Source organism: Perca flavescens, chromosome 14, assembly GCF_004354835.1.
Source record: "Perca flavescens isolate YP-PL-M2 chromosome 14, PFLA_1.0, whole genome shotgun sequence".
Lineage (NCBI taxonomy): Eukaryota > Metazoa > Chordata > Actinopteri > Perciformes > Percidae > Perca > Perca flavescens.
This window is the reverse complement of record NC_041344.1, coordinates 21,030,759-21,045,172: the sequence shown is the minus strand read 5'-3', so window position 1 is coordinate 21,045,172 and position 14,414 is coordinate 21,030,759. Positions and strand designations below refer to the sequence as shown.

The 14,414-nt window shown below is 42.4% G+C and overlaps 2 protein-coding genes across 19 annotated transcripts in view; one reads left to right on the top strand and one right to left on the bottom strand.

The window, feature by feature from the left end:
- The window catches only part of slc25a13 (solute carrier family 25 member 13), a 47,638-nt gene extending 39,956 nt beyond the window's left edge, over positions 1-7,682 (top strand). For 5 of the 7 annotated variants that reach the window (XM_028596984.1, XM_028596986.1, XM_028596983.1 and 2 more), the window contains 3 exons: positions 3,087-3,245; positions 4,108-4,198; positions 5,312-6,354. In XM_028596984.1, the coding sequence (XP_028452785.1) occupies positions 3,087-3,245; positions 4,108-4,198; positions 5,312-5,504 (443 nt within the window). In that variant the 3' untranslated portion in view covers positions 5,505-6,354. Of the gene's footprint in view, positions 1-3,086; positions 3,246-4,107; positions 4,199-5,311; positions 6,355-7,565 lie in introns of those variants that run through there. The other 2 variants (XM_028596982.1, XM_028596981.1) reach the window with 2 other exon arrangements.
- Positions 6,441-14,414, bottom strand: part of dync1i1a (dynein cytoplasmic 1 intermediate chain 1a) — a 61,924-nt gene continuing 53,950 nt past the window's right edge. For 11 of the 12 annotated variants that reach the window (XM_028596988.1, XM_028596987.1, XM_028596989.1 and 8 more), the window contains 3 exons: positions 13,240-13,380; positions 10,064-10,189; positions 6,441-7,962 (listed from right to left, as the gene is read on the bottom strand). In XM_028596988.1, the coding sequence (XP_028452789.1) occupies positions 7,852-7,962; positions 10,064-10,189; positions 13,240-13,380 (378 nt within the window). In that variant the 3' untranslated portion in view covers positions 6,441-7,851. Of the gene's footprint in view, positions 7,963-10,063; positions 10,190-11,251; positions 13,092-13,239; positions 13,381-14,414 lie in introns of those variants that run through there. The other variant, XM_028596998.1, reaches the window with a different exon arrangement.

The following is a 14,414-nucleotide window of genomic DNA, read 5'->3' as shown; positions in this document are numbered from 1 at the left end:
GTGCTATGGGCATTATAGCAGCTTTAAAGTGGAATTTGATTTCACTGGGATCATCTCTGTTGAAAAGGTTACTAAAATCTCAAACTGTGTAATGAAGTGCGTTAATGTCTGCAGTACTGTATACTTCTATGGACATACACAGATCTCATGAGGCCAGTGCAATCATCAACAATCTCATGCTGCATTTTAAAAGTTTAGCCTTTTAGAGTGCGTCCATAACTTGAAAAACAGCGTTTAGTCTTGTAAAATACCTCACCATTCATAGTGAGCCAAAAAGGTTTAGTCCCTGAGGCAATGAAGTTTATGAAAAACCTCTGGTCAGCTCTAATTCTGAACAAAGTGTGAGAGCAGGTCTTACTCTGCTCTCTCGACCTCTACAGGCCTTCAGTAACAGTAGCAGAGCTCAGAGTTTGGAAGCCAGGCAGCCTCTGACCGCAGGCTCCATGGCGGTAGCTGCTAATTAGAGCGTTGCTCAGTGATTGGGGACTGGGGTTTTGGAGCTCTGCAGCAGGGAAGTGCCTCAGATGCTTGCCAACCAGGCCGACAGGGAAGCTATCCAAACCTAATACAGTATATTGGACATGTACTTACATACATGAAGGCAAGCGCACGAACATGCTTGTGCATACTTTATGCATGTTGACCATGCAAGAATGCATTCAGTCCTGTCTGTAGGTTAGTCATCACAATGAGCAAGGAGGCCAAGAACACCAACACCCACTGATGACTTCATAACTTTATCCTCTGCATGAAAATATGATCCAAAGCAGAGTTTAAATATTGGATTTAAATGTAAGGTAAACGCTAATAACAGACCAGCACTCACCTGCCAAGTTAAAAGGCTTTAGAACATTTGCGTAAAAATTTGTTTTGAATCCTCTGAGACGTGTCAGCAGCACTCTCTTTTTGACGCAGAGGCTCAGCACAACACGGAAAAATCATAAATCCTGCCTCCCTCCATTTTTTTTCCCTGGTTTCTCACCACAAGACTGGCAGCAAAGGCCCACAGAATCCGAGCTGAAACAAGCCTCATGATTTCTTTTTCTTTTTTCGGTTCCTTCGACACATTTATCACCCCTCTTTCAAATGTATTTATCAGCGGTTATAGCATTCTGGCAATTAGTGTTTTACAGTCAGCACAGGAAATTGAATTACACGCTCAGTTTGCACAGCATTATTTAGCTAGGCATTACTCTGGTCTGTGAAGAACATAGGGTTGGCCATCTCTAACTCACATCAGCTCTGAATGTGAGAAATAGTTATGTATGGGATGTTTGGCCTTGTTCGCTGTGGGGGGGTAGGGGTATCCACGTTGTTCAGTCTTTAGTCATGTATGTTGAAACAATCAGTGAAATCATCGATTAATCGATTGACAGAAAATGAATGAACTATTTAGAGTGTTTTTTTCTGTGTTTTTTTTTTTCATATCAGTGTTAATGGCACTCTGCAGATTTTTTAATCACTAGTCTCACAATGGAGCAATGTTTTTGCCAATGGGTTCCCATTTTGTTTGTATCAGCAGGAACGCCTCAAGAAACAGCAATGCACCAACAAAGGCAAATGTCTATTCTTCCTGATGTTTCTCCCCTCATTTTTTTTGTTTTTTCTTCTCTAAATTGAGGGTCTAAGGACAGAGTGGTTTTATATGGTGTACAGAGTATAAAACCCCTTTTGATTTGTGATATTGGGCTATCGTATTCACAAAACAATCCATTTATTTGTTAAGGAAAATATTAAATCTGTAATTAAAATAATAGTTTAACTTTTAAGGCTTATATACGTGGTACCCACACAAGTTACTTTTACCATGTTAAAAAGACTGCATAATGGGTATTATATAATATACCACTGTGCCATTGCCGTATAGGGGAAGACTTCTGGTTGCCAATAACTTGGTTGCCTCCACCCTTTGGCACAGGCTCTTTGCTGTTGTGCCACCGAGAGGCCTGATGGAGGACGTTCAGAGGGCCATCGTTGACTTCTTCTGGTCGGGTCTGCACTGGGTTCGGGTAACAGCTCTCTATCTGCCTGTAGCTGAAGGGGGCCAGGGGATGGTGGATATCCAGTCAAAAATAGCCCAAAGAATATTATACAACTGTGGCCCCAGCTGGCTAGATACAGCCTGATTGCTGCGGAGGAGAGCTGGGCGGTTAGGCTACGACAAGCAGCTTTTCCTCCTACAAACTGAGGATATGGACCTCACTGGGATGACCTCTTTCTACAACTCTGTGCTGCAGGCGTGGCAGATACTAAAATGTACTAGTGATGCAAATAAAACTCCGGGAATGTGGCTGTTTGAGGAACCTTTGTTTTTCAACAACTTTTTAAGGGCTCGAATATTACAGTCTGCCAGGGCCAGTCTGTTAGAGCTTCTTAAAGGTGGGTTCAGGGCTTTGGGGAGGTTTTTTCTTTGGAAATGTTCATTTTTGGTCCAAAATACAGAAAGCAAAAAGAGACTGTTCATATTTTATTGAACTTCTCCACTCCTCTGTTCAGTGCAGGTGGTCAGTCTTCACCGGGGGGCCTGTCGGCTACCTAATGCTGAGTTGATTAGGCTTTCTGAATAGCTCGTTTGGCCGTTACAAAAACCAAGAAGTCAGAATAAATCGTCAAGAGGGCAGTTGATGGTAATGACCGAGCCATCAATGATTGAGCCCATTCATTGGTGAAGTGGCTGGAGTGGGGGATTTGCAGTCACTCCCTTCAGTCAGCCAGTCACTTTCACAGTACGGCACACAGTGTGCATTGCTCTCATTACCGTCCATTGTCCGGCCCCGTTCAAACGGCTGTAAGAAAAGTGGGAGAGGGAGGAAAGGAAGAAAAAAGGTAGCGATTAAATAATGGCCTCGCTGGTGGTATGGATTGGTTGATGGTGAAGTGATGGGAACTGGCCCCTACTTGTGTATAGTGTATGTATGCAGCAGACTCGCTGCAAGATGGTCAAGATCCAAGATGACGTGCTTTCTACAAATCATCTCATTTGTTTGGGGCTGATTTAAAATGTCTGCTCTGTTTAGAATCAAACACATCCGACGGTTTAAAAAAAGTAAAGTGTCAGACCACTAAACAGCCCTTGTTCTCCCCAGGCATGCCGGCGGCCTCTCTGGTGACCCCGGCTGACGTGATCAAGACCAGGCTACAGGTGGCGGCACGTGCCGGCCAGACCACCTACAGCGGCCTGGTGGACTGTTTCTGGAAGATTCTCAGAGAAGAGGGACCCCGGGCTTTCTGGAAAGGATCTGGAGGTAATGTTCGCTAAGACCAACATAATACTAATGATGAAAGTACTACTTCGCTTTTGCCCCGTGTTTCACTTCTCAGGTTATATACAGGGTGCCCTGCCTTGTTGGTGGAGGTTGTTGGGCCGCATACAGCATCTGAATCTTTATTTTTATTTGCGGCTACTATTTTCCTAAAACGGTCCTGGAATTGAACATCAAACATAAGACAGTAAAGGACTGTGCTCTTTGTTTTAACATAATTTTAACATATCATAACATTAATATTTTGAAGGCATAATATGCAATGAGTATCCCTAACTGTAAACACACACAGTGCAAAGTTGGCCCCTCCTCCCCAGCTCCGTCTGGAGAGAGAGAGAGAGAGAGAGAGAGAGAGAGAGAGAGAGAGAGAGAGAGAGAGAGAGAGAGAGAGAGAGAGAGAGAGAGAGAGAGAGAGAGAGAGAGAGAGAGAGATGCATGCATACATTATGGTGTAGTAATTTATCATATTTAGATGTTTGATAAATGGTAATGTTTTGTAATCCTACGTGGGATGGGCCAAATGTTTGGCATGGCATGGAAAGAAAAGCGAAGTCATTCTATTTTTCCCTTCAATACACATACAATTCTTAGAATTAGAATCATTATTCAATATTTGCTGGATTGATATATATTTATAAATAAATTAATATATTATATTGATGTAAATACCAATCCGTGACAGAAATAGCATTAACTTGAATAACCTTTTTATTAGCTTTATTAATTTTATTTTTTCCTATTGATTTTTCCTCATGTCCCCATAACTTCTGAAACCAAAGCTTGATTATACACAAATTAGCAAACATATACATTGAAATAAACCCATTTCTACCCCATCCTGCAGCTCGTGTGTTCAGATCCTCGCCTCAGTTTGGAGTGACCCTGGTGACCTACGAACTCCTCCAGCGCTGGTTCTATATCGACTTTGGAGGACAGTAAGTCTAATTCTCTCTTACTAACCTTCCAACAAGCTTGGGTTTCAGTTTTACTTTGTTGTTACTGTCATTACAAAACTCCAAACCACCCCTTCCATTACTCTACCAGTAATCAATGTAAACTCATATTTCTTCTTGCCATTGTTTTTTGAAGACAGAATATTACTGCCAGTTCATCCCCTTAACAACGACCATCTGCTTCCAGAACAATGGGGTTAATTTCAACATACAGTAGCTGCTCTTGTTACGTGCCCTCCCTCCTCTACCAGAGAGAAAGAAATGCCACAAGACCAAAAATTATTTCCGTGCACATTAGCTCACAGACTGATGCTCTCACTTGAAGCCCTGGATGTGACAATTTTCTCAAACTCGAGAGTTTAGCCGCATAGTGATCAGGGCAGGCAGGACCCATTTGACTTGAACATGTACTTTCCCCACTTCTGGGATTGAAACAAGCTCATTTTCCTCCTCAAAATAGGTCACTCAGGAATAATTCACTCATTTTCTAAAGTTAAAAATGCCCAGTGGGGAAGAGAGGTGGTGAACCTCTCAGAATGACTAAGAAAGTGCTTCTTTTAATGGACAGCTGTGTTGCACATGCAAGTATGTCAATGGGTGGCTCGTGGCTTTTACATGTTGCTCCCTCTCTCCCAAAGACTCGCACTGAAACAAAATCAATTGCAGATCCAATGAAAATTTGGTGCGGTTTTGGGCGAGTTGATCCGTGCTTTGCTGTCCGCGTTGACAGCCGGTCACAAAGCTTGACGTGAAATCAACATGTGAATTGATTTGTTCTGCTCTAAGGGAAAATTTTTCCTCTTTTGGTTTTCTATAAAGATGTTTACTTCTGTGGTGAACAGTGTTGAATATGATAATATTAATTCAAGATTTAATAATGATAATAATACAACTCCTGTCTGTGCACGCTCACTTCTTTCCCTTACTTGGTTAAAATAACATCTTGCACTTTGTTTATGTCATTGAACAGCTTCCCCTTTAACTCTTAACACTCCTCACCTTTCTCTCCTTTATTCAACTCTCTCTCACTGTGCCTCTGGCTTCCTCCTCCCGTCTCTCTCTCTCTCTCTCTCTCTCTCGCTGTCCTCACCACAGAAAGCCATCTGGCTCAGAGCCCACCCCCAAGTCTCGGATCAGCCTGCCGGCGCCCAACCCCGACCACATCGGAGGCTTCAGGTTGGCCGTGGCCACGTTCGCTGGCATCGAGAGCAAGTTTGGGCTCCATCTCCCACGCTACATGGTGGCCACGAAAGCAACAGCGGCCCCCTCCGATGTGAGCACCCCCTGAACCTCCACAGGTAGGGGGGTAAGTGAAAGAGAGGGCTTGTATGTTTTTCACCAAGTCATTGTAGTATTTTAAATTACATATTTAAGGTTATTTATAATGTACCTTCTTATAATCATATATATGGTAGTCTATATGCAACCATATGGATTAGTGAGCAGGTACTCAAAGAAAATACTTTGTTGGACTTGTGCAGCATTTGTTTTACCTTTGATTGACACTGTATAGACTTGTATTATAATGCGGTTTTGTTTTTCATACAGTTCAGCTGGTTCAGTATATGCACACAGGCAGCAGAAGGGCTGGCAGAAGTTTAAACACACCTTAACTGCTTTTGTTTTTGAACATACTATCAAAAACTACATACAGTTGCCGCTTTTTCCAGTGTCTTCTTTTTGTTGCTTTATAACCAAAAGCACATTCCTCACATGATCATATAGCTAGCTAAAAAGAAAATCTATTGATCATAAATGTGGCACTTGTGTATATATGAGAAATCCAGAGACATATTTTCATATCTATATGGCTGTTTTGCTGTTTTAGTTGTTAATCTTTTAATTGCTCATTTGATCAAATGTATCCACAAGAATATGACCAAAAAGTACTTGAATGTAAAGAGACAGTGTAACGTTCTGATTGTACACAATGTTTACTGTAAGATGTTTGGATTCAGGTCTAAATGTATGCAGATGTGTACATATCTGAGAGACAGCTGGCACCGACTGCAGCTCTGTAGTGTGTCACAACTCAGTATTTAAATGTGTACAGTATAGAGAATGTAGGAGTTACATATGGTTTGTAATAACCGTGCCTTACTGTGCGTATGGCAGCAACATGTGTACCAAGAGTAAAGAGAAACTTATATTAGCAAACTGAATGGTTGCTAGAGTTTTCATTTTCATTACCAGTTGAACGCTGAAGGAAAAATCAAGACAACAGTTCACATCAGCTATGCTTTAATAGTAAACACAGCAGGTTTAACAGCCAGCACTCTGCATTACAATATACCTCTTAATCATTAACAGTTAATTAAAGAATATACAGTTGTTTCTCTCGTTCAGAACAAAAATCAAAGCGCCAGTACCAGACTTGATTCGGTTTCTGACACCCTGAAACTCCATGTGTATGCAGCTGTAATATTTCAGGAATGTGTTGCATGCAGGCATAATACAGAGAAAAGAAGCACAACATAAAGTGAACATGACATTTTGTAAACCATACAGGATTAGTATATGGACCCTGCTTTATTTTTACGGTAGTGCAAAGCATCGTCACAGCACACATATCCTTATAAGGCTATTAGACTGCCACTTTGTTTATACTGTAGGCTCACGGGTTGCAAGCATAAATCACCTTAAGTCAATAAATAAATAAATAAATGCGGGCAAATCAGTAGAGGTCAACATTTTAACGACAGTATGCATTTTCTGGTTGAGTAAATGCAAGAATACAATAAAAACGCGGCTTCTTTTGGACCAGACAGGAACATGTACATAAAGATGAAGCAACTAAACTGATTGAGATGCACGTGCTACAGTGACAACGATAAAAGCACACCGGAGGGGTGTACTGCGAAGCAAGTTCGTCAGAGCCAGGCTTTCTTCTTGGCTTAACAAAACTTTAAACCCCAATCAGAGGTAATTGGTATCAAGACGGTGGTTATCAACTTTATTTCTTAACACAGATTTTTTTTTTCATCTGGCCCTGTGCACGTTCCTATAAAAAGGGGGCAATTGGGAGGTCTTTTGAGTCTTCTGCAGAAAATGGAGCGATCCCGTGCTGCCTACATCAGTCAGGTTGTTAAAATGGATAGCCGTGTAAAACGGACTTGGTAGCAAATCAGGCATAAAGCATAAAAACTAAAGTTTTATGTAGTTGCTGTGCCTTCATAATTCTCTTAGTGTATGGATGATATGCTGTGTAAAATTTTAAGTGTTCGTTTAACCTGAAACAAACGGGGGGGAAAAATAAAGAGGAGGAAGACTGGAGGGGGCCAGCTCCATCAGACAATTGATGCTGTGAAAGGACTTTCTATTAACAAAATCCCCCTCATGTTCCCCTAAGGCTCCGGTGATGGGTATGTGGGTGCAATCTGCTGCACTTGTAATGACCCGAAGGAAATCCTATGAAACTATCCCTCCGAAGAGAAGCTCGTAATGGTGACACAATTTCCAAAGTTGTTGATCGGTGAAAGGGTCGCTAGGTGTGTAGCATCATTTACCATGGCGATCTACCAGGTTAAAAAGGAATCACCTTGGTGACATTTTGGCTTTAGGTTTAACATACCTTGCTAACCACTAATCTCGCTTCATAGTACACCCCACAGGTCTCTTTGGTTTGGAGTCCTGTTCTATGAAGCCAGCTCCATAGGCCCCTCGTCCTCGCCGTCCGCCCGGTTAGCACGAATCTCCATCAGGGTACGAGCGAAGCGCGCCCAGTCGTCGGTATGAGTCACTGACAGCTGTAGGAAACATCAGAGAAACACAGGTAACGTGGCATTAAGTGCATTGTGTGTGTAGACGCTCCTACTGATGGCTTGTTACAATACCAAAGAATCATCTCTGAGGATGCATGAACACATTCATTTTCAATCAATATTATATTAATCAGGCCACAGGGGACAATGATGGGAACACAACAAAAATAAGGCAGTTTATAGCTTCAGTTTTAGCTAGAGGATCACCAAAATCATTTAAATTCAATCTCTGGGGACAACGAATAAATCCCCTAACAATTTATCAAATAGTTCAGTCTGCTGCTAGCATGGCTAAAACTCTGATAACCTGCACTGACCATAGGATGTGTTAGCTAATATACGATGTCAAACTGAATCTACTTGCTCTTTAAATGTTTAGCTGGAGTCGTATACTGTGGGAGTCAGAATGAGTGGGACAGAAGCCACGGCTGCCACCCAAGCTGTCTGTAACCACTTTGCATGGCCAAGCTGTAATTAAAGGCAGCCATTTTGAACCCCCCCCAACCCCCACAGAGCATGGCTGGCCGCAGCAGGGGGCTCTGCCAGAACATCATGTATATGGTGCCTGAGTGACTTCTGCGTAGCAGCATTTTAACAGACTCCAAGAAGTGTCAAAGAAACAGTAAGGGATTTAGTGTTTGTCAGGCTTTAAAGTGCAGCAGGTCCAAAGCGTTGTATTACCGTGGAGCAGCATTAAGCCACTAGTTTTTCCCCCCATGGCAGCCATCTGAAAGACTTTTGTTTCATGATTTGGACTTTTCAGTAGAGGACTAATACAAACAGTCCAAACCCCTGCTGATAAATAACCTAAAGCTAGTTTGTACTGAGTAAAAATAATGACGAAATAAAAGTATTTGGTATTTTGCTTTCCTGGAACCATCTCAAGGGTTGCTTTTGGTCCCGTGGAACTATGGGCATCTCTTTTTTTTCCACATGCTGTTCCTAGTTTGAGGGGGAGTTTCTAGTGAAGTAAATACCCCCCCATCACCACCACCACATACACACTCCCCTTTGGAGTCATAAAACCTTTCAACCCCGCGCACTTTTATTGATGACTCTTCTCGTTACCATGAACCCAGCGTGAAGGCCACCAGCTCAGCTGAGCCTCTCTCCAACTTACCACACAACAAAAATATGCTAAAATTAGCCCAGCGGCTAGGCTAACGCGCCCTCACATGGGGAGCCCTCCAAACATGAGAGAACGTACAGGCACAGACAGGGTGGCTGGCTGCTTTGTGGTGATGGCAAAGTCATGTGGAGGCGATTTTACAGGGACACGAAAGAGGGAGAGGGAAAAAAATGAAAAAACTCTAACATACATTCATGGCAATTCTGACAGTTGGGTAAACATACAGATCTAAAAGACCTAAAATGATCGGTTGTGGTGCATGTGGAGTTTTTACTGTGAAAACAATTCACTTATTTCTACAGTACTGTTCATGTCTTTTGCCAAAGTCAGTGGACCAAATCTACATGAAACACAACAAGACTACAGTATGTACTCTAAAAACTAAGCAAATGCAAGTATATATATTTATAAACTCATGATTCAGTTAAAATGACATACAAATTTCCTTATTTGCAGCAGTTCTTCCACCACATGACAGTTTATTTTGGTAGAATCAGGAGAGGAGGAGGTATTACTGATGAGTTATAACAGGTTTCATTTTGCACGACTCAAATTTCAGGCACTAAAATCTCTCAATCTTCTGTAGTACAACTTAATTGCAACGGTGCAATACATTTTGTTCATTGTAGTTCACTCATGCTTTTGGCACCTAGGGTGTAATTAAATCTCTGATTGTTTGAAAAGTAAACCCGCGAGAACCACCAGCTCCGTGCATCGCAGCACTCAGAGCAACAACAGTGTATTCAGCAGATTCTTTTATCCAGAGCAGACTGCCAAAATATTAAAAGAACTGTTTAAAATGTCAGTTAGTTATTTGTAATGATTAATACTTGGGTGGGGGAAAGAGTGCTTGCTCTGCCCTTATTTCTGGGTACCAGACGTGCAGTATATATTTGTATTATGTGATTCGTCCACTCTATTACTATTACTATTACAGGACTATTACTGTATCTGTACCTCTCCAGTATCGTAGATCCAGACTCGGCCTTCTGAGTCGCCCACAGCCACTTCCTTCCCGCCTGACGACCAGCGGACCCTGTTGAGGGCCGAAGCACCCTCGATGGTCACACTGGCAGTTGGTACCTGGTGGACAACAAATGAAACAAATGTAAATCAGAAGTTTACATGTAGACTGGGATGGATGGATAGATAGATAGATAGATAGATAGATAGATAGATAGATAGATAGATAGATAGATAGATAGATAGATAGATAGAATGAAGTGGCCTATCAGAGGTAAATCCTGTTTCAAAGTGAGAGGACTACAGCACATTGTGCACTTTGGAAATACATAAAAAATATACTTTGTAAGCCTCTAATGAGGCACATAAACTTTTATAAAACCTTAAAAAACATAACATAAAAACAAAACCGCCTCCAGCCTGCAGGCACAGCTGTTGTTTTAAGTTTGTTTTCATTTGATATTTTCCTGGTTGATAAATGTAGCCTGCTAAATGTGAATGAGTATGCTTGTTAGTTACAAACCAGTTCCATCTAAAAAAAAATAATACAATTAAATTCACATTAACGCTGTGTCTCTTGAAGAGTTCTTTTTATTTAATGGGCCTAATTGCATTTTAAGCTATCCCTCTTAATGTTTATGGAAAATGGGAGAATTATGCAATTATTGTCTAATTTACAAAACAAGTTTACTACATTAAAAGCAAAACTTTATCCAAATGCACAGGAGGTTAGACCAACATAGCTATTAAATGTACAACTTCTCATTCATATGTGGACACCATAGACTGTTAATATTAATGGACAGAGCATGTGTGTCATCACCCATTGGTTTGTGGAGATCGGCAATGAGTTGCCGAGTTTGCCGTTACGGGCGCAGCCATCCTGGTTGTGAGTGTGACGATTTTAGACGAGCAGGAGGAGTGAGGGAGGAGCCACGTTACGTTACACACTTTCACTAGCAATCACATCATAGCCACGCCCTAAAACACCCCCTGCTTTATCGACGATTTTAAAATCAACGAGACCATAATTCAAAACATGAACATCATTCTGTGTTGCAGAAGACTTAAAACTAGCGATTGAGACCATAAACTCATTATGAAAATGTTTACTGAGGTAATAAATCAAGTGAGAAGTGGGTCACTTTCTCATAGACCTCTACAGAAACCGACCTCCTTTTGCAACCGCACGTGTCTCCCCCTGCTGGAATTCAGATAGAATGCAGGTTTAAGGCACTTCCGCATTCGCAGCACTTCACCAAACCGGATGCGTTGTCCATTAATATTTACAGTCAATGGTGGTGGACACACACTGTGCTATTTACTGTATAGTAACTGCACTCATGTTTGCTGTTGTGGGTGAGCTGTTGCTCTTTTTAGTAAATGGCAGTGCTCCTGTTGCACCTTTAAAAACCTAAAACCATCTGAAGCGTTTCCATAAACCGCTCCTGACATGTGGAAGGCGAGTCTGTCACCAGTGGAGACAGAGGCCTTGGCATCATGTCGCCTCACACACCGAGCTTCTGCGTATTTAAAGCAGTGCTAACCACAGGCTGACTGCCATTAGCCTGCTAGCTTCCACCGCTCCGCCCGAGTGGATCTGAACTGAGCGCTTTAAATTGGCTGTATATGTCTGTGTGCGTGTGCTGGAAATGAGAACCAGGCGCGCCGCACTGCTCCGTTAGTGTTGTTATGTGTGTTTTTAATACGATGGCAACAATGGACGTCTGTTGCTATTAGACTGACTGTGTATGAGTGAATGTGTGTGCATGTGTTTGGTACATCCGTTTGTGTGTGTCTGAGCAAATGTTTCTCATAAAGCATGCTGTTAGCCGAGTTAGGCCGTCGATAATTAGCTCTTCCTCTGTCTGTGAAAAGGCCGCTGTTGAGGGAACCATGGGAAAATTGTCATCTGTGCTGCAGAGGGAAGACCCAATGCTAGTGATGGGATCAGGGAAGAAAAGGGTTGGGGGTAAAACAAGAGGAGAGGAGAGACATTAGATGAGACGAATGAAACTGAGGTGAAACATAAAATCCTGCGGCATGAGATGTGAATGTTATATGTGGACGGTACGCCGGGGCTGAAAGAAAATGAGAAGAAGAAGAGTGAAAGGGCATTATGAGAGAGGGAGGAGAGCATCTGAAGAGATGAAGACTTGTATTACGGTAAAGGCACTGTGGGTGTTATCTCCATGGAAACTAAGAGAGAAGGAGAACGCAGGATCCTTTTATCCCGCCTTTAACTGAGTGATCAAAGGTTTGGTACCCACTCTCATATCAGAGTTGTCAAAAAAAGTAGCGTGGATGTCTTTTCATTATAATGCAACTTTTACTTCCTTAAAGGAATAGTCCAACATTTTGTGAAATATGCTTCTTATTTTCTAAAATGTCGAACTGTTCCTTTAATCAGTAAGAAACAGCAAACGATTGTACAATGAGTTGTAATACAAAATTGCCATCAATGATTTAGCTGAAATTGCTACCGTTTTGGAACAACAGGTATTTCATGTATTTAAATACTGTATATACTATATTTTATATAATTAAACTGAATAATATGATGACATTTCCTTCACTGGCTTCAAATGCTCTCTTCTGAAAATAAATGTTGCACCGAGAAAGTCAACCCGTGGCCAGAACTTTCTTCTTTTATTATTTCCATCTCCAGCATGGGACTGCGGACTGAGGGCTGGGTCTCTCTGCTCGTGGTCTCTTGCACATCTGTGTACTTCCCTGATGGAACAGAGTGTGGGAGGCAGATGAGACGAGGTGGTGGGGTCCCGAGGTTCCTTAAACGTTGGACAGAGGTTGCAGGAATGTTAGCGGGACGTCCGGGTGGGAGCTGGGATGAGGAGCTGGAACCCGATTTGATTTAAAGCGAGGGCTGTGGGAAACGCCCACAGGGGAATCTTGAATCGTGTGTAGGGAGGGTTGTGGAGGGGATGGTGGTGGGGGGGTTGATGGGAGGGAAAAGGCTTGGGTGTTTGGTTGTGCGGTCCGGGCTGAGGCCCAGCAACAGGCCCTGAGGACACCAAACACACACACACACGCACGCACATCAACACACAAAGAGATGACACAGAAAACACGCCCATAATGACCTATATTCACCCAGCAGTCCACACACACAGTGTACACACACACACACACACACACACCCACACACACACCTCCGTGTCGTTGTTGAGGTTCCACAGGTCTAAGCGGCCCATGCCATCTACGGCGGCGAAGATCGCAGGGTGTACAGGCGACCACATTACGTCATACACATAGTCGGCGTTGTCCTCAAACGAGTACAGAGGCTTGTTGTGCTGAAAGAGAGAAAAAGAGGATATCTATGAACGTGTGTATGGTGGGAAAAAGCAAGAAAAAGAGAGTTACGGATTACAGAAGATGACACACTGGAGATAGAAAGAAAAGAGAGAGAGAGAGAGAGAGTGAAGGAATGGAGAGAGGGAGTGAGTGAGCTTCAGACAGAGTGGCGCTGCCTCAGCCTTGGGGCCTGTCTGGGTGCAGAGCCTAATTAAAAAGCCTAGCACATTCACACAGCACCATAAAACCGCTGGAAGAGATGAAAGGGAGGGCCCCTCCACAAGGTGTACTGTAACCTCAACACAACAGCTGTCTGAGAAAGAGACAGAGACACAGAGAGAGAGAGAGAGAGAGAGAGGGACAGAGAGAGAGAGAGATGGAAGAGTGTGTGTGTGTGTGTGTGTGTGTGTGTGTGTGTGTGTGTGTGTGTGTGTGTGTGTGTGTGTGTGTGTGTGTGTGTGTGTGTGTGTGTGTGTGTGTGATTGTAGAGGCTGACTAATACTGGATGTTTTAGGCCTAAACCAATATCAATATTTGAGAGTTTTAAAAAAACTGATAACAATATGTCAGCAGATGTTCATCCTTTAACGTAAGAATTGTGTCCAAGACACGTACTGAAAATAAAATAAACTTGTCAGTGCTCTCTGGTGGGCAAACTATTTAATGGTGACACTGTTTCTAAATGGTCTAAAACATATCTTTGGCATTAGTCGATTGCAGTTTCTTGTTACTTATTAAACTAAATACACACGGGACAGACGGATCTCTGTAATGAGCTAACAGAGGATGATAAAATCCATCCATCCAGTTTAGCATTCCATGTGTTTGTGAAGTTATGAAGACCAAATGTCCTCAAAAGAAGAGCAGAATAACAAAGGATAACTTAATACGGTAACACTTTACTTAAAGAGGTGTGCATAAGACATGATACCGTTATGACACATCATGAACACGAAGGAATCTTTATGATGGTTATGACTGTTGTCAATAAGCAGTTACTTTAGCAACGTTATCTGTCCAAAACTCCGCAAAT